General features: G+C 38.6%; 2 protein-coding genes across 3 annotated transcripts in view; one reads left to right on the forward strand and one right to left on the reverse strand.

Annotated features, from left to right (window-relative positions):
- The window catches only part of LOC126377020 (zinc finger protein 420-like), a 34243-nt gene extending 25840 nt beyond the window's left edge, over positions 1 to 8403 (forward strand). The window contains exons 10-14 of the mRNA XM_050024625.1: positions 1082 to 1199; positions 2539 to 2652; positions 3418 to 3531; positions 4973 to 5116; positions 6038 to 8403. Of these exons, the coding sequence (XP_049880582.1) occupies positions 1082 to 1199; positions 2539 to 2652; positions 3418 to 3531; positions 4973 to 5116; positions 6038 to 6166 (619 nt within the window). The 3' untranslated portion in view covers positions 6167 to 8403. The remainder of the gene's footprint in view (positions 1 to 1081; positions 1200 to 2538; positions 2653 to 3417; positions 3532 to 4972; positions 5117 to 6037) is intronic.
- On the reverse strand, positions 8391 to 24330 carry LOC126377155 (sideroflexin-1-3-like). 2 transcript variants are annotated; one of them, XM_050024845.1, is made up of 9 exons: positions 24187 to 24330; positions 20189 to 20341; positions 18454 to 18608; positions 17244 to 17361; positions 16639 to 16714; positions 14017 to 14102; positions 13381 to 13508; positions 12115 to 12299; positions 8391 to 11127 (listed from the first exon to the last, which is right to left on the reverse strand). In XM_050024845.1, exons 2-9 carry the CDS (start codon positions 20332 to 20334, stop codon positions 11074 to 11076), a joined length of 948 nt encoding a protein of 315 aa, XP_049880802.1. In that variant the 5' UTR covers positions 20335 to 20341; positions 24187 to 24330; the 3' UTR covers positions 8391 to 11073. The 2 variants fall into 2 exon arrangements, with proteins under 2 accessions (XP_049880802.1, XP_049880801.1); XM_050024844.1 differs by lacking the exon at positions 24187 to 24330 and adding an exon at positions 23628 to 23693.
- Between the last annotated feature and the right edge of the window lie 1230 nt (positions 24331 to 25560).

Here is a 25560-nt window from a genome sequence, read left to right on the forward strand (position 1 = left end):
GGAAAGGGAAGACCAATGAGAGCTTCACGGAACAAATGAGAGAGAAGGCGAACATCGTGTCTTATAAGGAAGTCAAAGAATAGGCTAGTTTCCAACTAGTCAAATCAGATACTTTTTACTAAACGTCAAAACACGAAATTACTAGATATGAAAGTGTGAAAAAAGCAACCTGTGACGTCATAGAAAAACGTGACGAAATGTCGCACTTATTATTATATTTTCTTTTATCTTTATATTCTTACGTTAATAAAATTCACAAATAAGTTAAATAGAAAAAGAAAACGTTTTTTTGATAGATCTGTCTTTATTTAGTAATCAGAATTTCATAATTTATCTTTGACCTAGGAAACTACCCAATTGGCCCTTGATAGACAAGAATGCTACACCGACAACTTACTCTGAAATTAATGATGACTTGATTGTACTAAAAACGATGCTAGGTGCTTTTCTTGTCGGAAATGTTTAATTACGATTTTGAGTTTTTGCTGTACCGTGATGTAATCGAACAACGCGAACAGTGGGTAGACTACTTATACGTACCCGCAAACGAGCGTACGTGCGTATACGTAATCTGGCGATGGTTTTAATAATCTGTTATTTTTATTTTAAATTTGGGTTCTGTGCAGCTTATGCAACGTGAACTAAGTAAAAATTTTAAACTTACACTAAAAAGTAAGTATAATATTGGTAATGTAAAAAATACCTTTTTTTATGAATAAACTACTTTTATTATTATTATTAAAGCACATTGGTGCTAATTCCTGTAGACATCATCTAAACATTGTTTGAGGTTTACGCGGTTGTTATCATAATTAAAACACATAATATCGGGTTCTTACTGTGTTATTATCAGCATCCCGATTCCGATCCCGATATTAACGCGGTAAGAACCCGGTATTATGTGTTTTAATAATTACATTATCTAATTTTATTTTAAGTTCCATGGAAGTTTTTCTTGTTCTTCCGTTTTGTCTCTTTCCTTCTATCTTCCATTTCATGTTTTTTAATGAATTCGTCGTGTCTTGTTAATTTAAAGTTTACTATGCGCAAAATACCGGAAGTAAATAAACGTACATTTCAGTTCGAGCAAGCCGCCGCGTCTCACGCGCACAGGAGAGCGCAAGCGCCGCGGCCGACCGCGGAACGGATCTTCAGATATTGTCAACAACGGGGTACCCACCGCTACACACTGCGAGATTGTGAGTCATACACGCATCATCATCTTCCTAGCATTATCCTGTTTTCACAGCTTACCTAACCTGAAGATTTGACAGACCCGGTTTTTTACAGAAGCAACTGCCTGTCTGACCTTCCAACCCGCAAAGGCAAAACCAGCCCAATACAGGTTAGGTCACACATACCTCCGAAAATGCATTTTTCGGGAATGTAGGTTTTGATGTTTTCCTTCACCGCTGAGCACGAGATCATCATTTATGTTCCGAACATGAATTCGAAAACAAATTCGACAATCATTGGTTTATGCCTGTGCTGGATTCCAACGTGCGACCTCAAAGTGAGAGGCAAGCGTTCTACCATCTGGGCTTCAAGTAATACGCGCATACATACATCATATAAGTTTTATTTACCCGCTTGCGCACGGCAACCGCGCAGCGCTAATTGTATCGAGGGCTTTGACCAAAAGCCGTACGACGTCTATCCACATAGATAGCATTCGCTGCGTCTATTAGTCAAAACACTCGATATAATACGCGACTCGCGCGACGCGGTTGTCGTGCAAAGCCTGTTAGATTGAAACTAGCTTGCCTATTGCGAGGTTTTGTTGACAGAAATCTCGTCTGACAGTGATTTTTCAAACAGGTGCTTACGTGGTTTTCACTTCTCTCTCTCTATTTAAGAGCTGCACTCTTGTCGGTGGATTAATCGCCATTCCTCTCTTCTTCCCGCCAAAACCTAAGGTAAAGGTTTTGGCGGGCTTTCACTTAAGCACCTGAAAAGGAAATGATGTGGCCCCCAATACCAGCATGATTCGTTATATCCCAATCCTATTATCCCATGTATAGAGTAGTAGATACCTAACATAAGCTCACGACTGTTTCCCGCATGATGAACTAAGTTTCCATACCACACCGAGCTTAATGTTCTACCACCTATCACGTGGTGAGCCGTAGCGCCGTCTATAATAGACGAGCCAACTTTGTTGGTGAAAATCATACCTAACAATCTGCTTGTTATCGTGTGGGTTGTGACGTCCTCATCAACCCTGGTGTCAGGGTTATTACTGAGCCGCCAAAGGCCCCTGACATGGCTCATGTAACGACTACATACTTACATCAGTAAGTAGTAATCGGGACCAACGGCTTATCGTGCCTTCCGAAGCACGGATCATCTTACTTTCGGACAATAATAAATAATAAAAATATTTATTTGACCATACAATCAGGTGATCAACCTGTAATGTCCTAACCAAATGATCACAAAGTGATTTTTGTGGTATGTCCCCACCGGGATTTGAACCGGGGGCCTCCGGATCGTGACCACTAGACCTAACAATGAACCGTGTAATTGTAATCTCCGCAGTGTAACAAGTTCCTGCTGAACGACGTTCAGGCCCGCAAGCACTACGAGGCGGAACACCCCGGGGCGGAGTTTCTCAAACGATACATGTGCGACGTCTGCGGACACACCACCAGGGTGAGTGAGACAGCCATACTTACAGATACCATGATTTACTTTAAGAGAGTCGAGATAACCCCCGTGCCGGATTGTTCTTGGCGAAAAGGTTGTCCATTAATTATAATGGGCACCTTTGCGCCCGGATTACTCAGGGGTGGGCTTTTTGATTAATCATTTTTGATTAAATCACAAACAATTTTAATAATAAATTGTGTTAAATTTACTGCACATGTCACGTAACTTACGTAAATTAAGGTAATGTACGCCAGAATCGGAACCGATATCTACCAAACCAGAAACACAATAAGTATGGTTTTTTTTTGGCTACTTCTTTGGAGTCTGCCATTGTAAGATTAAATCAAATCATACATAATATAAACAGCCTATATACTTACTTCCGATTACTGGGCCCAGGAGAGTTATGGAGCATGTTCCATCACGCTGCAACAGCCGGCTGGTGGAAGTGTTTTGGTCTAGAAGCCCGGGACCAAGGCCTTAATGTGCCTTCCAAAGCACGGAATCATCTTCATCAGGCGATTCAGCCTGCAATGTCCTTGCCAAACAAATGACAGTCTCCCAAAGTGATTTCGACAATATCGCCATAGAGAATCGGACACAGTCAAATCACTTACCTATTTATATTTTACTTTTATAATTCCTTAAAAATCTAATATCCGTGTCCGGTAACGGAAAATTTTAAAATTGGAAACCGGAGCGTCATATCCTGATAATCGATTTGATGAATTATACTTTAATAAAAATGTATGGTATGTCGTTCTCCAGCAATACGCGAATCTGATGGTGCACATGCGTACACACACCAATGAGAAGCCCTACGAATGCCCGCACTGCGACCGCCGGTTCAGCATGCCGAGCAACCGAGATAGACACCTTGTTGTGAGTATTACTATTCCTAGGTCAAAGATAAATTATGAAATTCTGATTACTAAATAAAGACAGATTTGAAGGCGACGAAAAACGTTTTCTTTTTTTCTGTTTAACTTATTTATTGTTTTTTTTTCCCGGAGACAAAAAGTTTTATTAAGGACCTTTTGAAGCGTCTCGTCGAGGCAATGCACGATCCGAGGACTGGCAGCTATTTTTGTCTAAGGGTTAGTTTAGCTGTCCAAAGGGGAAATGCTGCCAGTTTGGGCACTATGCCTCGGTGTGATGCTTTGGAGGAGTTTTGACAATTCTATATTGTTCTGTGTTTGTAGATTTTAATAAATACTTTGTACTTATTTATGAATTTTAATAAATAAAAATGTAATATTACGTTTTTGTCACGTTTTTCTATGATGTCACAGGTTGCTTTTTCATACGAATTCCATAGTAATGTCGTGTTTTGACATTGAGTATAAGTAACTGATTTGACTACTTGGAAACTACCCTATTACCAGTATGGTATGGTACTTGGACACTGACACAGAAAGATAGGGAGAGACTCGAAGCCTTTGAAATGTGGTGTTGGAGGAGGATGGAAAGAATGAGTTGGACAGAAAGGATTACTAATGAGGAAGTGCTAGTATTAGTAAGGGAATAGAGGGAAATATTAAGAGTTATTGAGGACAGAAGAGGAAAGATAGAAGGATAGAGAGGTAGGGGAAGACCAAGAACAGCTTACATGGAGAAGGCGAACGTCGTGTCTTATAAGGAAGTGAAAGAATTGACCTTTGATGGACAAGAATGGAGAATGCTACACCGACAAGTCTATGGCTCTTAAATTAATGATGACTTTGGTAAAACCTGATTAGCAACAAAATTAAATATAGTCCAGATTATATAATGGTCCTTCGATTCACCGGCTTGCTTCTCAAACGGGGAGCGCCGGTTCAAACCCCAGTAGCAGACTAGACTGAACGATCTGGACCATTTGAAACGCACTAAAACCCACTACGACAAACCTCACGTGTAGGTTTGTTATGACCCTGGTGTCAGGGTTATTATTAAGCCGCCAAAGACCCCGACTTATATCAGTGAATAGTAACCGGAACCAACGGCTTAATGACCTGTTGTGCCTTTCTGTATCTGTTGTCCCTACTTCTGTATCTTGTTAAGTTATGTGACCTAACCTGTATTTGGTTGGTTTTTCCTTCGCGTGTTAGACTGTCAAACAGGCGGTCGCTTCTGTAAAAAACCGGATCTGCCAAATGTTCAGGTTGGGTAAGCGGACCTTGAAAAACGGGATAACGCTAGGGAGATGATGATGATTTCTGTATCTTGTGTCCGTTTTACTCGATAAAGTATATTTGTTGTATGCCGAAGTGCATTTGTTGTGCCGAAGCACAGAAGTGTTATCTGAAGATATGCTACTAAACTAACGTAACACACGTCTCAGGTACACACGGGTGAGAAGCGCTACCAGTGCCAGCACTGCAACCGGCGCTTCACTCAGAGCAGCGCCGTCAAGCTGCACATACAGACCGTGCACCTCAAGATACCCTACGCGCCCTGGGACAAGAAAAATCGCAAGCGACGCAAGGTAGTACCATACCATACAACATAAACAGCCTATATACGTCCCACTGCTGGGCACAGGCCTCCCCTCAATCAACCAGAGGGGGTATGGAGCATACTCCACCACGCTGCTCCAATGCGTGTTGGTGGAGGTGTTTTTACGGCTAATAGCCGGGACCAACGGCTTAACGTGCCCTCCGAAGCACGGAATCATCTTACTTTTTCGGACAATCAGGTGATTCAAGCCTGGAAAGTCCTTACCAAACATAGGACGGTCTCACAAAGCGATTTCGACAATGTCCCCATCGGGAATCGAACCCGGACCTCCAGATCGTGAGCCTAACGCTTACCATAGAATAAGGAATAATACACACGCTTGCCTCTCACTTTTCGAATCCAGCACAGGCGTAGGCCAATGATTATCGAATAATGTTTTCGTACTCATGTTTGGATGATAAATGATCTCTGTTCCGGCTTGTCTCTGTGCTCAGGGGGGTTAAAATGGCCACATCGAAGCAATTCATCTAAGAAAGCAATATTGCTATTTGACATTTCTTTGCATTGCGCACTTACTTTTATATGCGCAAATGTCAAATTGCAATATTGCTTACTTAGATGAATTGCTTCGATGTGGCCATTTTAACCCCTTGGTTTTCCATTTGAAAAACTCTGCAAGCCGGATCACTAGGAACATATCCCACCACGCAGCTCCACTTTGGGATATGTCCTGGGGAGTTAAAAGGGCCACATTGAGGCAATTCCTCTAATAAAGCAATATTGTCAGTCAGTGTCGTCGTTACGCTCATCAAGACTAAATTCGATGTTGACACGCCGTCGTTTGGTGACAAGATGCGTTTTTACACGCTTTTATACGGTTGTTTACAAAGATTAGTAGTCTATATACGAGTCCAATGACATTGACTGATTGTATATGTCGATCCCCCAGGAGTTAGAAGGCACGTCGGCCCCCGCGAGCGCGGCGCCGCCCGCAGCCTGCCTGCAGCCGCCGCACAAGCTGCTACTGGACGCGCAGGGGGACTACCTCAATGCCTACATCACTTACAATGACGAATAATACTGCACGCAGATGTAGATGCGCGCTGGCCTAGCGATGAGGAGGATGGTGAAAGAATACGTCGGCTTAACACAATATGAGGTCACGACTACATCATAATTGGGCTTGTCAGAGGTATATCCATCGCAAGATGAACTAATTACCCACGCGTCAACAAGTTTTCTGTTAGACTTAAGTCTACTCATGGTATAATAAAACAAGGTATGCTCATAGTCTACTCATGGTATAATAAAACAACGTATGCTCAATCCTATAAAAAGCCGCCATTGTTACATGAGTGTTACCATTAAATTGCTATCTCCAACATTCCAAGGACTTAAATTTTATTATCGAAAATTAAGCGAATTACTGACTAACGTACTTAACTACTATCATTTGACGCATATATAAGAATAACTATAACCGTAAGTAAATCTTTTACTAAAAGTTCAAAGTTGCTAGCAAAATAAATGAATAAAGTTTGAGGAGCTCGGTGGCGCAGCGGTAATCGCGCTCGGTCTGCGATTGTTGAAGTTAAGCAACTTTCGCAAAGGCCGGTCATAGGATGGGTGACCACAAAAAAAAAGTTTTCATCTCGAGCTCCTCCGTGCTTCGGAAAGCACGTTAAGCCGTTGGTCCGGGTGCATTAGCAGTCGTTAATAACCACTAATCCGCACTGGGCCCGCGTGGTGGTTTAAGGTCCGATCTCCCTATCCATCCATAGGGAAGGCCCGTGCCCCAGCAGTGGGGACGTTAATGGGTTGGCGATGAATATTTTTTCTAGGGTGAGATGGAGTCAGCGCGGCTAACCTTGAAATGTTATTTGTCAGTTTTGAGCATACCTTGTTTTAATATACCATGAGTCTACTTACGCCGTTATGTAGTAACTGTCTGTCTTGCCCGCACGCACGGGGTAAGGAGACACGCGGTACCATATTTTTGTATAGAGTATCCAGGCTGGCAACACGCCTATCTCCCACCGGGGTAAGCAGAGACTATGGCAACTTGTAAGCTTCTAGAAAATGTCAAAGCTGCATAAAAAGTGTCAGGACTTTTTGGAAAGTCAATTATCTTTAGGAGTGAAGTTAGTAAGAAATTCATTCGGAATTCATATGTTAGGAACCTCAAAATAATATGTGTAATTGCTTCTTGATATTCCGAATTCGGTTAGATCGTCTGGCATTAAGGTTTAGCGTGGCTTGCAACCGTGACACACGAAAAATGTATGGAAAATACATGACATACATATATAAATTTCCCCCTATGTCCCACCGGCGTAAGCATACATGGAATTCCATTTGCTCCAGACATACTTCTCTTGCTTCCTCCACATTATTTAATTGTTTCATACACGCACGTCGGTTCAGAGTAGAAAATACAAGAGTACTGCCTGAATTCCGTCCTTGTTGGCACAGTCATATATGTAAGTTTAACGATCCGATGATATATTATCAAGTTTCTAATACATACACACATAAACACGCCCGTAATCCCTAGTTGGGTTGGCAGAGCCGTAACTTATCAGACGACAAGTTGCAACCATATTTGTTGCGAAGTTCTTGTCTCCAGTCGCCTGGAATGAATTCCTGTTAGGCAATAAGGCCGCCAATTGTGCTGTAATATTTCTTGTGTATGTTTTTAAATGTTTCGTGTATGTGTGTGCAATAAATATTATTTGATTTGAGGTTATGAGTAAGTAACTAGTAATCAGAAATCATGCAACACAAAAAAATATTGTGTAAAGGTTAGTATTGGCCATTTTATAATTTTTAATCAGACTCATTTTATGAGACTGTTTTTACTCAGTTTTCACCGACTCCGAAAAGTGAGGAGGTTGTATGTTCAACAGTTTTTTTCCCTTTCAATCTTCTGGCAAGGTTTATAACATTTCGTCATTTTACGTCTGGAATCAGAACTATTTTTGATCAAGAAAGTCGATACTTACTAGGATTACCTACCTAAGGAGTTCCACAGAATCCATTTTAATAAGATCGCTTTATAGATTTAAGAGCTTTTTAAACTTAAGACTAAATAATATAATGTTTAAGTTGAAATTGAATCTCGACTCAGAACGTCATTATTAGCTAGTAAACATAAATATTCAGTAATCATTTAGAATGCAATACAATGTAGCCTTTGTACACTAGTGTACTTAATGTATTTATAAACGTAGTTGGAAATAATTTGAATGTATACTATATTATTCTACCTATATGAATATTATTTGGAATATTTTTAATACACATTATTCGTCATTATTGACTAGTTTTTCTATTTTTCTCTACTTAAAACACATTTTGATCATGCAATACAATATTTATATAAATACAGAATACCCAAAATAATACAAAAAAAAAAAAACTACATTGGTGCTAATTCCTGCAGACGCCATCTAATTTTATTTTAAGTTATACCTGTCATTTTCTTATCCGTTGAAAAAGAAAGGGACGGGACAACGTCTAAAAATTATACATCGGCCAATAACCCGACAAAGTAGACAGCACGTCAGACGGATTGCATATCAGCGAGATGCCTACATTTTATTCGCACGGGTTATTCATTATTTTTAAATTAACTTGTTGACAATAATCCGTCCCTTTCCTTTTCGGCGGATAAGAAAATGACTGGTATAACTTAAAATAAAATTAGGTGTCTGCAGCAATCGGGGCCATTGCGCGATTAACTTGTAGACACCTACAAATCATGTACGGTCACGAGCAAAAATATGTATAGACTTCGGTACCATGTCACACTAACTTTTTTGACAAATTAAACTGTTAATTCTCACTAAATGTCAAATATGTTAGTGCGACAAAGTCCTAAAGTGGGTACATTATATTGCTCATGACTGTAGGTGTATCATTAAGTATTATATCTTCTACGAATAAAACTACAGATTAACAGTTTTCAATTTGGTTGAATTTATTTTCTAACTATAACAAAAATATACTACATATATTTAATTAACAATTTTATCTACTGATTTGTGTTGAAGTGAAATGTCTATAAAAAGTTATGGAATGTTCAGTACAATATATCTATGTAATATTTTATACACAATTACATTATTTTATATTTTCGATAGCAATTAACTATTTAGTGACAGCCAGATCTAATGAGTATCACAAATCACAACCAATAGTGTTGCGCACAAAACGTTTCACTAAAAGAATAAGAATATCAATCAGTGATGCGCCGTTCCCGGGAATGTTCCCAAAGTTTTTTTTTAATCTTCTTATCGTGTGGGTCGTGAGGTAGAATACCAACCTCATCAACCCTGGTGTCAGGGTTATAATTGAGCCGCCAAAGGCCCCTGACATGGCTCATGTAACGATTACTCACTTACATCAGTAAATAGTAACCGGGACCAACGGCTTAACGTGCCTACCGAAGCACGTATCATCTTACTTTCGGACAATCAGGTGATCAGCCTGTAATGTCCTAACCAAACTAGGGATCACAAAGTGATTTTTGTGATATGCCCCTACCGGGATTCGAACCCGGGGCCTCCGGAGCGTGAGTCCAACGCTCAACCACTGGACCACAGAGGCCGTTTTTTTTTTAATTTAAATGAAAAACTTAAACGGTAGATTTACAAATCATCCCCGCCAAACTTCTGAAGTTTGATGGCAAGTAGCGATGGGTAGTGGGAATGTTTCTGTTATAAAAATGCTTCAATAGTAAAGACACTGGCTGCATTCTTTTTTCAAATTGTTCTTACCTGTAGTAGAGTACACAGGATCAGAATCCTATCAGCTTAAAGGCTTAGAAAATAAAGCTCTTTTTACATAAATTTTGTGCATTTTTACAGCCGGAAAAATGCTCCCAAAGTGGGAATGGTTCTGTTGTAAAAACCCTTTAAAGGTAAGGGCTGCTTTCTTTTTTCTACGTAAATACAGTCACGAGCATTAATATGTATACACTTTGGTGCCATGTCACATTAACTTTTTTGACAAATTGAAATGTAAGTTTCACTAAATGTCAAATATGTTAGTGCGACAGAGTCCTACAGTGGGTACATTATATTGCTCATGACTGTGCATAGGATCCGAATGCTATCAGCTTAAAGGCTTAGATAATAAAGCAAAGAGCTTTTGTGCCTTTTTACAGCCGGAAATGTTCCCAAATGGAGAACGTTTCTGGGAACGCCACATCACTCGTATAAATCAATAACAATAAAAAAAGCATAAAATGAAATGCATAACAGTAAAAAACGAAATGGAATGTTCTATTCAAAGCTTAATGTAATTTGTACACTTATATTTTATTCATGATTTTCCGTAACCGATTCTTATTTTTCTCGGTGATTCATACAATCCTACATACACACGATAATCTTTGATATGACTGTTAATTCTGCTAAGTATCTTCATAAGTATTTTATACATGGGCGGATCCATTGGGTTACTGGGCGACAGGTTGGGTCATAGGTAACCACTGCAATTTCATCTAATTCTCTATGGAAATAGGTTGTCCTCGTGACCCCAACCCTCGACATAAAGGCTGGATCCGTTCCTGATTCTATAAGATACACTCTTACTTCTCAACAAGCCCTGGCTTTTATCTATCATTATGTCACAGCGTTTACGATTCCCGTAAAAAAAGACGGCAATTCTGGCCTACAAAACTTATTTTTTTTGTCTGACAGTTATAAAAATAATGCTATACTTCACTTATGACCATTGTAAGGCAGAGATAGTGCTAGTTTTAAAACTGTGAAACTTTAAAATTAAGTTGACGTGTGCGAGAATCGGTACCATTAAGTAATTATCTTAACCTTTTGTCTGTTGCAGCGCTGTCAAAAAAATACCCCACTGTCTGTGGAAGCCATTCTTATCACATACATACGAGAGGGGTAGTCAGGATCCTTATTACACACAGATCAAAGGTTAATCATAATTCCTCATTAGGTCCATAAAATTGACAACTTATAATCCTTTGTTGAAGTATACGTGATCCACCTTTTTCTCTTTAGCCTTCTCCTGTAATAGAAAATAATAATTCGGATTATGATTACGCAACGTACATGCTATACGCATCATAGGTTTAATAAAGCCTCATATCCACTGGGTTACAATTGACGCTCAACAAGTACGGCAACGTTGCACAACAGCGCGCGACGTTGCCAGCTGAAGGTTTGGTATACAAAGACGTTTTAGTGTATAGTCATATAAGGAAGAATGATACTACGTATAAAACGGAACTTCTTCGCCCCGAACCAATTCGTATCGGGCACCGAGACCTCACTCCCTCCGAATCTTCAATGGCCATAAGCCGCTTAGGAGTAAGAGAGAGAGCCTGGACTGTGTCTCGCTCGCACTTACGTGTTAGGTGGCACAGTAAGAATGATATTATGCGCGGTATGGTAACGGTTGAAAAATGAATACATAAAAATGTTTTAAATTATATTCTAATCCAGTATTTTTTTTTTTAAATTAAATATTGTCTACGTGGATTTCGGTAAAAGAACTTCAGAATGATGTTAATTTGAATTATAAAAACCCGCACTGGTTCGGTGTGATGAGCTTTGACTTTTGACTAAGACCCAAACCACCTTCGTCAAAGGGGTATCTAAAGGTTCAATATAAAAAAAAAAACTTGTAGGCTAATATTTGTCAAGTACGGTCACGAGTACTAATATGTATACACTTTGAAACCATGTCACATTAACTTTTTTGACAAATTGAACCGTAAGTCTCATTAAATGTCATATATGGTAGTGCGACAGGGTTCTAAAGTGCATGATTATTGCTCATGACTCATCATCAATTTAAGAGCCACGCTCTTGTCGGTATAGCATTTTCCATTCCAGTCTATCAAAGGCCAATTCCTTGACTTCCCTATAAGATACGACCGTTAACCTTTTCTTTAATCTGTTCCATGTAAGCTCTTATGCTCATGACTGTACAGAGATATTTTTTTCAATTATTGAGTCGTAAGCTCTTTCCGTGTGGTGTAGTGTAACTGACCCGTAGTTCAGGCTCGAGCCAGGCGGTGGGCAGGGCGGCGGTCTGCGGGAAGAGTGCGCAGGCGAAGGGCGTAGCGAAGGTGACGCAGGCGCCCACCAGCGACACCTGGAACGGCACCACGGCGCGGGGGAACCGCCGGAACCAGCCCGCCTTCGTGGCCGCGTTCGTTATCAGCGGGGTTATTACTGGAAATTATAATCAGGTATGTTCAACACAAATCGTAACATAGCATCACGCACATTAAAGAGCAGTGGTTCCTAACCCTTTTAATGTCACTACCCCTGTGAACAAGTATGAAAAATGAGTATCCCTAATTTAAAATAATTAAAACCACACAAATTTGAACGAGTATAATATTTATTGTGTAAATAAGAAAATGCACGTTTAGGTTAGGTTAAGTAATATAAATTTCAGAGTTAACTAGTGTGAAGGTTGAAATTGCTTTGCATTCGCTATTATTTTGTTTATTGCTATTTTAATACTATTTCGTGCCATCGCGTGTTACCCCCTACAATCTCCGTTTTACCCCTAAATTACCCCCAGGTTAGGTTAGGTTAACCACTGTTATAGAGGGTGTTAATGACACCGTAACAAAAACTAAAGGATGATTCGGATCATGATTCTGAGTTGATATAAAGTGGAATTTTCCGTCACAAAAGTATTATAAACTGAAAATAATTTAAAAAAGCACTAACAACTAAGTGACAAAATTCCACTTGATATCAACTCTAAATCATGGTCTGAATTACCCCCCAAAGTTTTTGTTACGGTGTTTCTAACACTATGGCCATGAGTATGGCTACCTGTAGGTACTTGTAAATAAATGGTATAAGTGACATCGTACTTCGACACAAAATGATGAGCATGATTCTGAGTCAATATCAAGTGGAATTTTCCATCTGTTTCAACGAATGAGAAAAGACAGGTATAACTTAAAATGATATACAGAATCAGCACCATCGCCTTTCTTATCCCCGAAGGGATAGGTAAAGGTGTGTAGTATATGCATCCACTCCTCGCCAGCTGTCTGTATTTAAGTCCCATGTAATAGCCCCCTATAGTCTTTAACTGGATACAAATCCTGAATAGGTACCCTAAAAATCCTTTTAAAAACGAACAGATTATCGGATCTGGGGGTCAAAAAGTTTTTGATATTGAGCACTTATTATTATACGCGCAACTGTCAAATTTGAAGGCCACAAGAATTGCTTCCATGTAACCTTTTTAGACCCCCAAATTAAACAGAACAAATTTGAATGGACTTACTCATGCCTGGCAAAGCCATGAGCACTCTGGAGATACAGACGAGGCTGATGCCAACGGCGGCTGCTCGCTTCGAGTCTCCGATACGTTCTCCGTCTATCGTCGACACTGGAGTCCCGATCTTCAGTTCACTGGAACATTAAACATTCTTGTACACACATACAAATAAACTGACGCCCATTACTGACGCCTATAAACTGAATTCCATTTGCTTCGATCCTGACATACTTCTCTTGCTTCCTCCACATTCATCAATCGTTTCATACACGCACGCCGGTTCAGAGTAGATCGTAATTAACCTTTTCTAGAGGACATCTCCAATTTGGTCAATGTACCTTCTAGGTCTTCCTCTGCCAGCCCTACCACGAACCTTATCTTTATACATATACTGCTGCTAAGTTATATTATACTAAAATGGAAAACAACTACCGTCAGTTAGCGGCATGTTAATCAATAAGATCCGTGTTGGGCAAAGGACTTCCTTTCATTCACATTTTGTGGTTATGTGCATACTTTCTTTGGTAAAGACTACTTTGTCATTCACTAGAATGACATAGCTTTCTCAAGCAAAATAATAAGTACGCGACGCGCCGGCAAAAAAGAAGCTAGTTCTTGTGGTAGGCTATAAGGCATACTCACTTGCTCCTCATCATAGGTATGTTAATGAAGTTAGCGCCGCAGACCGCTGCGAATGGCACCAGTCGCGCGTACACCGGGTTCATGTTCTGACAAAAAATACATCATTTTAGTACAGATAGATAATTTACGTCCCTATAGGAGAGACACAGGTCATTTCACAACTTCTTTTCACACTTGATATTAAGGTGGATATGATAAACCCTATAGGAGGGTATTAAAAATCACTTTCTGACCGTCCTTTGTTTGGGTAGGACATTGCAGGCTGAATCACCTGATGGTCAATTTTGTGATCATCATCTCCCTGACGTCATCCCGTTTTCACGGGGTCCACTAATCCAACCTGAAGATTTGACAGAACGGTTTTTTACAGGAAGCGACTGTCTGACCTTCCAACCCCTTTGTATTGTCTGATAAAGTAAGACGATTCCTTGCTTCAGAAGTACGTTATGCCGTTAGTCACGTCTACTAGCCATAATATATCTCCACCATTCCGCAGTACGGCAGCGTGGTAGAACATGCTTCATACCCCCTTCTTTTGACTGAGGGGAGGCCTGTGCCCAGCAGTGGGATGGAGCGACATAGAAAGCGACGTTTAGGGAAAATCGATATCGGCTGTTTATGTTCTGGCGGTCGACTTTTATGGCATTACGGGATACAATACGCAGTCAAGTGCAATATACAGGGTGTTAGTGACATCGTAACGAAAACTTTGAGGGATGATTCAGGCCATGATTCTGAGTTGATATCAAGTGGAATATTCCGTCGCAAAAGTATGGAACGCAAAATAATTTAAAAAAACACAAAAATATTCATTTTCACAAAAAAATTCCGACGGAAAATTCCACTTGATATTAATTCAGAATCATGGTCTAAGTCATCCCTCAAAGTATTCGGTACGATGTCACCAACACCCTCTATAGGCATATAATAAGCAGTAGCTACTTATTGTTCTAATACCTTTTAACTTTGTTAACAAAGCATACTTTGTGGCACAAAGTTTGTGCGGCTCTTCCAATAATGCAAATGTGCATAGTAATTTTAAAGTAAAAAATACGCGAACCCAATGCGAAAATTCGACTTATCATTCATGAATCTACATTTTCTATGGACAAAAACGCATAGATGACGTCGAAATAGTAAATATTTTGCTATGGCGACGTTGCGTTGGAATTAGATAACATAGAATAATTCTATGTTTGTTGAATAATTACCATAGAAGATAACTGAGCTTTCATGACCTAGCAAATGTGTAGTAAATAATTATTTTACATACTATGACTGCCGATATTGTGACCACAAATAAAGAAGTGTGTCCTGTCCTGTGCTTGTGTTATAGCCCTGTTCGGAGAACTCGTGTCATACTTTTTAGTGTCTTGGGTTCGAATCCCGACTAGGGCTCTAAACCACTGAATTTGGTTTTATGAGTCTGATTTTAAAAGAGAAGGTGCAGGCCGTTTCGATTTGGCGGGAAGAATAGAGGAATGGCGATGACTCCACCGACAAGAGCGCAGCTCTTAAATAAAGAGAGAGTCTGAATTCATTTTTGGATCGTAGATAAATTACATCACGTGGTTTCCAGGATTTGTGCCCGGAATTACCATTAACCAATGGTAATAGCTTCGTTCCTAGGATGGGTAGGAGAGCGTGTATACAGGGTGTTAGTGACATCGTAACGAATACTCAGGGGGATGATTCAGACCATGATTCTGAGTTAATATCAAGTGGAATTTTTCGTCGCAAAATTAATGATTTTTTTAAGTTTTTTTTAAATTATTTTCAATTCTATAATTTTGTGATGAAAAATTCCACTTGATATTAACTCAGAATAATCAGCTGAATCATCCCCCTCAGTATTCGTTACGATGTCACTTACACCCCACACAAGTACAATACATACGGTAGCCATACAAGTAGGTATGGGTGTTAGTGACACCGTAACGAATACTGAGGGGGATGGTTCAGACCATGATTCTGAGTTGATATCAAGTGGAATTTTCAGTCTGAATATTCCTGAAAATGTTTGTGTTTTTTTTAATTATTTTCTATTCCATACTTTTGCGACGGAAAATTCCACTTGATATCATCTCAGAATCATGGCCTCAATCACCCCTCAAAGTTTTCGTTACTAACCCCCTGTAACTAACACCCTGTATATACACCTCTGCTTACGAAGGGATACAAGCGTCGTGATGTTTTGTTTTGTTTACAACTCAGTCATTTCACATAGTCCCGGTGGGGACATATCACAAAAATCACTTTGTAATCCCTAGTTTGAATAGGACATTACAGGCTGACTGCAGACGCCAGGACTGATTCTCCGAAAGTAAGACGAGCCGTACTTCGGAAGGCACGTTAAGCAGTTAGTCCCAGTTAATATTTACCAATGTAAGTAAGTTGTCGTTACATGAGCCATATTAGGGGAATTTGGCGGCTCAATACTAACCCTGACACCACAACCCATAGGATAGTAAAATTTCACATACGTAGATAAACCCATGCTCATCATTCTTTATGGGATGGTCAGCCCCATAAATACCTAACCAGAAGACACTTTGCAGAAATCTTCGATATGATTGGATTATAATAAAAAAAAAAAAGATTGTAATTATGACTTTTTTGTACCTTAACTCTGCTGTTCAAGTAGAGTGCCGTTGACAAGGCACCACCGCACGCGCAACAGTATGACGCGAGTAATTGGCTGTAATACAAATAATATTTCACTTAATACATTAGCATGGATTAGCTAACGGCAACCCCCGTCGCCTTAAAGATTTTTTAAAAAGTTTTCTACCTATTCATTACTATATTAAGAAGGCCTTTCAAACGATATTAATAACACTGCTAGATCTAGCATCATAATGAAGACATGGCCTAATTCTACAAAACGGCCTCGGTGGTGCAGTGGTTGAGCGTTGGGCTCACGATCCGGAGGCCCCGGGTTCGGATCCCGGCGGGGAGATATCACAAAAATCACTGTGATCCCTAGTTTGGTTAGGAGATAACAGGCTGATCACCTGAGTGTCCGAAAGTAAGATGATCCGTGCTTCGGAAGGCACGTTAAGCCGTTGGTGTCGGTTAGTACTTACTGATGTAAGTATGTAGTCATTACATGAGCCATGTCAAGGGCCTATGGCGGCTCAGTAATAACCCCGACACCAGGGTTGATGAGGTTGGTATTCCACCTCACGACCCGCACGATTAGAAGATTCTATAAAAAAAAACCTTACGTCTTAGAAATAGGCGCATCACCAGATCTGTTGGTATAGTTGACGACAGCGTTGAACGTCTGATTGATCCACTGCCAGAACACCGTGGCTGCTGTCGTCTTATAGAAACAGATCAACCCTGGAAACAGGTGGCATATGTTTAAGAAGTATATGGTTCATAAATAATGTTGGTATTGTTTTATGATCGGGAAGCGCGGATCGAACCCCTGTTCCAGACATGCACCAAAGATTCGTTCATTTATCTTAAATGCAGTTTTCACTGACACAGTTGTATCGATACTGTAATACGGCTCCTATCACGTCGGCCTAACAGAAAGCAGAAAGCAGAGCTAAAATGTGATAAAATTAACGATCGATTCAATACATTTTGTGGAAACCTTTAAGTTTGTTTTCACGTGATTTTGTTCGTATTTTGACAGAACGACATGATACAATCGGCAAAATGACAAGTATATCGTCAGAATCGATAAAATGACCGTGACAAAATTTTATACTGGCCTTTCGTTCTGACCGTCAATCGTTTTAAATTTCGAAATTCTCATTCCATTCCACATTTCCTTTCATTTACACAGACTCATTGCATCCCCGACCTTCTAGATCAACATAAATATATTATACTGCTTAGCTCTGGCGGTGCCCTCTAATTTTGGTTTTTGATCTTATGTCTAAGCATCGTTGTAATTTGATTGTGAAGTGTTGTTAATAAACTATATATATTCCTGCTGAATTTAATATGTTATTTTGTCGTCGTTATCACCAATCATCCCACCACTCTGCCGGCACGTCAGGACTCCATCACCACCCAACGTGCCGCACCTCTAACTATCCCTGTACCTCTGACTATCCCAATTGGGATAAAGTCCCATGCTTATGTTATTTCTGCTTATTAATGGTTGAAGGTTTCTCATTCGATAAGAAAGGGAGTGCATACAGCTCCAGTACTAGTATAATATGTAAAGACATACTTCTCTTGCTTCCTACAGATTCATCAATCGTTTCATACACCCGCGTCGGTAAACCGGACAAAACTTTTTTGACGACATCTCCAATTTGGTCGATTTACAATGTATGTAGGTACTTATTTAGAATAATATTCTAAATCGGTCCTTGGTAATACAGTACATCAGGAATCTAAAAGCAAAAAGATCTAAGCTTCAAGATCTTATGTAATTAAGTTCTGTGCAATAAAATGGATTTGATTTGATCTTACCTCCAGTAATAATAGTGTTCATAGGCGCCTGCGCAGCCATGCGACCGATGACGACCATCTTCTCGCCAGTGTCGGGGTGGAACGCACTGTCGTACAAATACTTCATCTTCCATAGCTTGTCTTCATCATACCCTGACGGTAACTGACGTGTTTTTCTGGAATCAGAAAATACAATACAATAAAATCTGAATGTCTTTTACCCGGAAGGAATTGCTCTTTAAGTAGATGTATGGTCGCCTAGATGGGTTTTTTCGTCGGTTTATAATTGTTCTATGTTGTGTTATACGCAGCAAGGACTTGATTAATAGAAGTAACATAAACTCACGCGCATGATCTTTAACGGGCTGAGCAGAGGTTTAATCTTATTGAATGAATAATATTGTTTTCAACCATTTGCTAGGACATCGTGATCTTTACGGACGGGGCGAGCCCCTCTACATTGGTCTATCATATAGGAGTGGTCACATAATCCCGAAGATAAAAAAGATTCTTACCAAAGGTACATAAAACTAGGTACCTGTCTATAACATAAATAGCCTAATATGCGTCCCACTGCGGGGCACAGGCATGCCCTCAATTAACTGGAGGTAAGGAACAAACTCCACCATAATTAAAACACATAATAACGGGTTCTTACCGCGTTTAAAGTAGGGATATGAGACCCCCGATATCGGAAGTCTATGTAACCCGTTAAGTGTTTTAATTATGATAATAACCGCGTAAACTTAAAACAATGTTTAAACTCCACCATGCTGCTATCCCACTGCGGGTTGATGAAGATACCCAATTGTAATTTAACTTTGCGGTACTTTGCGGTAAGATGTTTTTTCCGAATCCAGTTTGAGAACCTGGTACCTATTTGTTTATGGACTGTTATGTATTTTGGTAACAGTCAAAGTTTGATGTTCCCGTTATATTTTGGAAACAATTTGTTCCGTCACAACTTTCAATTGTTAATTTTCAATAACAAAGACTGTTGATTGCAAAAACGACTAAACAATTGATGATTAAATCGCGATAAATTACTATGACCCTCGTGTAGTGTTCTTCAGATAATTCGGATCCGATCAAATATCAAATCAAATCAAATATACTTTATTGCACACAACATACAAAACAAATTCACACAGATGAAGATAGATACAGAAAAAAAATTCTTTCATAAGATGCAGAACAAGATGTGTAAGCAACAAACTGAACCATCCTCCGGAGTCTTTCAAAATTTCATAAATTAATAAGCTGTTTATTGCCTATTTCCCGCCGGGGTAAGCAGAGATTACCCCGGGGATTTACCATTGATTTCGATCCTGACATTACATACTTCTGTGGTATTTATCAATCGTTTCATTCACGCGCGCCGGTTCATATTAGACCGCAGTGTATTGGGTTGAACTGCATCTGACAGCACTGCATCGCACTTTCCTACGCTCCTTCTTTGTCTATCTTCTTCGGCCACTCAGAGCCAACATTTGCTTGAGCGAGATAATGCGACAGCACGCAGAGGGATTGACGAAGCTCGCACTCCGGCTCAGGTTACCTCGCTCTACCAAAAGACTGTTGATTTGACTGATAGAAGCATAGGAAAAGGCGATTCGGTGCGCTCAAATGTACAACCTTTAATGTCCGAATTCATGTTTTTCAGTGGTTGAGCAAATTTCTCGCACCCTTCGCGAAAAAAATCGAAATCTATGGGTAAATGTATAATACAGTGTTTATTGATTCGGTCATACGTTACCTGAAAGCATCGACGACCGCTTTCGCCTCATCCAGTTGAGCGTCGCTTGCCAACGTGTTGAGCGGGTTGGTCAGCAGCAGGAAGTGCTTAGCACGACCCATATATGTGTTCTGGTCATATCTGGGCTTGTCAATGTCTATGCTCATCTTGGAACTGAAAAAAGAATTAAGTACCTACTCGTAATTCTACCTAGCATTACTTATACTTAGTATAGTGCTGTCAAGGGGTTGCGATGTTTTGAGAAAACATATTTTCTATATAAATACTCCTTTGATACTGAAGTGAGTACCTACCTATTACTAGCTCATATCGCCTAGGTATACATCATATTATTTATTTAAAATATAAACTAGTAAACTTTCGACACTTTACACAATATCAATTACATACAATAAAAAAAATACCTTCTAAAGTCAAAGTCCTGTTTTGGCGCGAAGCACGGGCGCGAGATTCCGTTGCGTGATTTATCTGTGTGTACTGCTGAGTATGAGTCTTCTAATTTTCAAGTCTGTCTATTTGTTTGTTGCTTTTCGGCATACCTTACAATGGCATATGTATAACCAATGAGGGACAAGCTACGTTTACCAAGAACATTATAGGTGGCGTTGTGCAGCATTAACGTGATAATTACCTATTTTCCCATTACTCAGTACATAATTATTCCAAAATACAATGTAATGTCGGAAGCATATACCTATAAAAATAATTGTTTCTTTATATTTGGATCACATTATGTTGCTACCTACATTGCTTCTCTTTATTTTGATCAGAATAATAATGGGTGGAAGATGTAATTGTGCCTGGGTGTAATAAAAAAGGGTCATCATTTATACCCAAAAACAAAGATGAAAGATGTATTAGTATGTCTGTTATCCGTGAAATTAGAAGGTTAAACGAAGAGAAATCTATTCAGCGCCATCTATATTGTTTTTGAAGAACGTACCCTGAAAAGTCCCTCATTAGTTGGTGATTTGTCTCTAACATGGCTTACCTATATTGGTACTCTCGGAAAATTTGGCTTAGGACATTCCGATGCGGTATTAAGGGAATAGTAGTACTTCAAATAATGCCTTGGCTTTTAACTACTTTTCTCTGATAATCTTATTAGAAAACAAAGGAGATTTATAGACCCATAGTGGCGACATTATAATTAGAAAGTTCAAACATAATTTCTTTGCTTTCCCGACCGTGAATAGCTTTCTAAAAATATGTCTTAATTTGACCTTTAATCAATCATTATAACAAGTTGACAGCTTTTACGTAATCGTAGTCTTTATATAACGACATCCTTGAATCTACCACATTTACAGATAAGGGAGCCATGCATTGTGTAGCGTCTCGTTAACTACTTATCTCTAAACTTAAACACAAATATTCCATAATCGATCTATTTTAACAAGGCTACGGACACATTCCTAGATAAACAAATTAATTAGGTTCTTTATACTGTTTTTGTAAGTTATTATTAGCTAGCGTTCTTATTATTGGCGATAGGGCTCAGCACCTATAATAAAAATATCATTTTTTTTTTCTGAAAAAGTGTTAAATAGATGACAATATTAGATTACATTTACGAGTATGTAGTTACCGGCTGTCTAAACTAGTCTTCCAACAACCTTATGTGTGTGAACCAACAAAAACAAATTGTTACGCGTTTTCTAGACGTTACCTACGTAAAAAGATATCAGAATTAGCCTCTTCTTATCACTATACCTACATACAGTTCGGTATAATGTTTACCTGTGTAGCCTACATATATTAGCGAATCAACTTTGACAATGACACACATACATAATACATAATATAGATATATACCTACCTATGTATATTCAGGTGTCATTCAACTTTTCGTGTGCGTAAATTGTACTGAATAACCAAATAGGATTTTATTTAAGTTTACTCTGTTCATTTGTCTTTTGAGAAAAAAATTGCGAGACGTTATGGAAAGTTCTAATTTAAAAGTAGATTCTCTACTGTTTACTTCCCGAATATACCAACCCTATATTGTTTTTATTAAGTCGTTCAGTTTTCTTTATGAACCGACTACATATTTTTTTCGCGACTCACGTTGTTTCTGATTTTAAATTACCTATATAAAAACTACTCCTACAAAAGAAAAATCATCAAAATCGGACCTGTCCCTGGCAAATTAGAAGTTAGTTAGGCAGCTCTCGCTTTATTAACTCCACTATACAGGGTGTTAGTGACACCGAAACTAATACTGAGGGGGATTATTCAGACCATGATTCTGAGTTGATATCAAGTCGAATTTTCAGTCGAAAAATTCATGTTTTCTTTTTAATTATTTTCAGTTCCATACTTTTGCGACGGAAAATTCCACTTGATATCAACTCAGAATCATGGTCTCAATCATCCCTCAAAGTTTTTGTTACGATGTCACTAACACTCTGTATGTTTTATTTCATTTACTCATACTGTGATGGATGAGACAGCAGCTGGATACGCAGTACGAATGATGTGTTATAGTTGAATACTTATCAAAAAAAAAATGGTAACAGTTTTAGTATCAGCGCTACATTACTGATTAGGCTATTACGTTACCATCGATATAGCTATCTACATAATACAATAAAATGATCAAGGTCGAAGCCACTTTTCAATGTTTTGAATGTTTTCTTGCAAACGAAACTTAGAAAAATAAAAAATAGTAGCTTCAAAAGAATATTACGAGTATATAGGTATTACAAAGAAAGAAAAGAAAAAAATATTTATTCGACATTCTAACAATCACTCTTTGAATTTATGCTGAAACCGCGCCATTTCAGCATAATGAAAAATCAGCATACTTAAATCAAATACATGATTGAAAATCAGCGCTATAACTATGCCTCTACGTCTATCAAAGAGAATAGAGTATTAACTATCTTAATGCTCCACAACAATTAAGTAGTGAGATGTTTTGTTAGGTCTATTTTATTTTTTTAATAAAGGATAAAATAAAAATATTTTTAATCAAAAAGTACTCATATGTCATTAAATAATAACACAGAATACTATACGTAATATCGTCATTTTATAGAGCATTAAAGAATATAAGTTACCTACTTACCTGATGTTTTACTTCGCGAAACTACTATCTACTTGTAGAGGATATTACTTGATAGGTAAATATTATAAATAATTAACGAGTACTGAAACTTTTCATGGTTAATTTGAATCATTATTATTAACTTTGGATTCAAAATCGATATCAAATTTAGGTAGGTACCTACCTATCTATGTTAAAATCAGTACCACACACGTAGGTCGAAATCATAATAAATATAGTACAAAATTTGCTAAGATGTTAATTTCAAATAATGATTTATTTAGTTGGCTGCATCCGGAAGTGCGTTACTAAAAACTTTAAAATACCTATATAAATAGTAAAAAAAAACCGACATGGTTCTAAAACGAGTGTAATAAAATATAATCTTACCCAGTGTTATAACCAAGTAATTCAGTCATTGGACACGATAAAATATATTTTATAAGAAATACACTACTACAATGGCACAGGTATGCCAGTCACCGCGCGCGCGGGAAAACTAGTCAAATCAGTTCAATTTTTTTTCAGGCGGTATCGTTTCGCTTTTCTTGTGTGAAAACTACGCGCATTGATAACTTAGTAGATAAACGTTCAAAGAATATTCAAACCTTTTAGAAAATAAATAGTTTATCAAAAATTATAAAAACAGTAATTTTATACTAATAGCAACACTTCCTCTAAGTTAGTTGATAAAACACCTACTATCGGACAAAATGTTGGTAAAACACCTACTGGCTAAGCGGACAAATTCTATATCGCGGTCTTAATTAAATTTGAAAACATTTTTAGTAACGTGGCGAGTTTTGAATTTTCAGCTTCGCCATGTTTTCTGGGACTGACACTTTACTTCGGTCTTTTATTTTGTTATAATTTAATCAAGATAAATCGACCTTTTCTGCTCTGTGATATAAATATAATAAATATTTAAAAAAATGTATAGGTTACTTACGTATTTAGTCGAATCCACTCCTAAAACTAAACAGCAGGTCACTAGCAATCACTATCAGCAGCTAATTTACACTGATATTTATTATGCACGGTTTCAATATTTCGAAATAAAATAATATAACGAACCGCGCGCGACACGTCTCGCCCTCCGGTCGCTTCACTTAAAAGTTACATCATAATGAGATTAAAGACTTCAGAATTATCGAAGTAACCCACGACCCAGACCTCTCCTTATCTGTTTTTGTTTTATTATTCTTTCTGTGAGCAAATATCTTACGAATGGTCCCTTGAAAACGAATATTTCCTCGACTAACCTACTTATAAGCTTCTTATTTGATCATACGGTTACAGGCGTCAGAGGTAAATGCATCGCAAGATGAAAAGTAGTTTTCCGCTAGACCAATATGATAGGGGGTCAGCCGTCGCTACTGTTGCCGAACTATCGATACCTAGTTTGATAATCGATAGTTTACTTTGAAAATTCACCTTTTCTTATCGTCTGGGTTGTGAGGTGGAACACCAACCTCATCAACCCTGGTGTCAGGGTTATTACTGAGCCGCTAAAGGCCCCTGACATGGCTCATGTAACAACTACATACTTACATCAGTAAGTATTAACCGGGAGCAAAATTTAACGTGCGTACCGAACCACGGATCATCTTACTTTCAGACAATCAGGTGATCAGCCTGTAATTTCCTAACCAAACTAGGGATCACAAAGTGATTTTTGTGTATATCCCCACCGAAATTCAAACGCGGGGCCTCCGGATCGTGAGCACAACGCTCAACCACTGGACCACAGACGCCGTTCGAAAATTCACCGAAACACCGAAACGACAGTATTGATCGAAATCAGCTATTTATATTGATTATCGTTAGTATTGCTTCTGACTATTGCAGACTATGGATAGACTATTGATAGGCGATATATCAATGGGCAACACTAGTAGTCGCCCTTTAAACCCATTTGTTAGATAGATAAAATACGTGTGCGTCAAGCTAGCGGCCTCAAAAAAAAAATGGGCACGAAAAAATAATTTGACCATACCAAAAAATAGTACTCTTATTGAAAAAAATAGTACCTGTTGTAAAAAAATTAGTACCATCACGGTTCTGGATTTATAGCCATGTTTTATTGCACTTGCTAGCTTGACGGTGAGCGAAATTTGGCGAGAGTTAACGACAAGGTCTTTCGCTTTGATTTAAACGCCAAAAAATAGTATCGAAATAGTACTCACCCCCTGCAAAATACCGAAAGTAGTACTTCAACGGTTCCAAAGTTATAAAGGTAGTTCTTTGATCCCGCTAGCTTGACGTTTTGAAAATACCTATTATCTGGGGAATGCTTGCATACTTCAGTTTGTAACTAATGTCA

Source organism: Pectinophora gossypiella, chromosome 22, assembly GCF_024362695.1.
Source record: "Pectinophora gossypiella chromosome 22, ilPecGoss1.1, whole genome shotgun sequence".
NCBI lineage: Eukaryota > Metazoa > Arthropoda > Insecta > Lepidoptera > Gelechiidae > Pectinophora > Pectinophora gossypiella.

What these genes read in the sequence shown, in the direction of transcription:
- LOC126377155 (XM_050024844.1), bottom strand. Translation starts at nt 23,656, where the DNA reads ATGACTGAATTACTTGGTTATAACACTGG. An exon ending in GATGCGCCTATTTCTAAGAC is followed by an intron (nt 16,715 to 17,243) that starts GTAAGGTTTTTT and finishes TTTGTATTACAG; the next exon opens with CCAATTACTCGCGTCATACT. An exon ending in GGCTCGAGCCTGAACTACGG is followed by an intron (nt 11,128 to 12,114) that starts GTCAGTTACACT and finishes TTTCTATTACAG; the next exon opens with GAGAAGGCTAAAGAGAAAAA.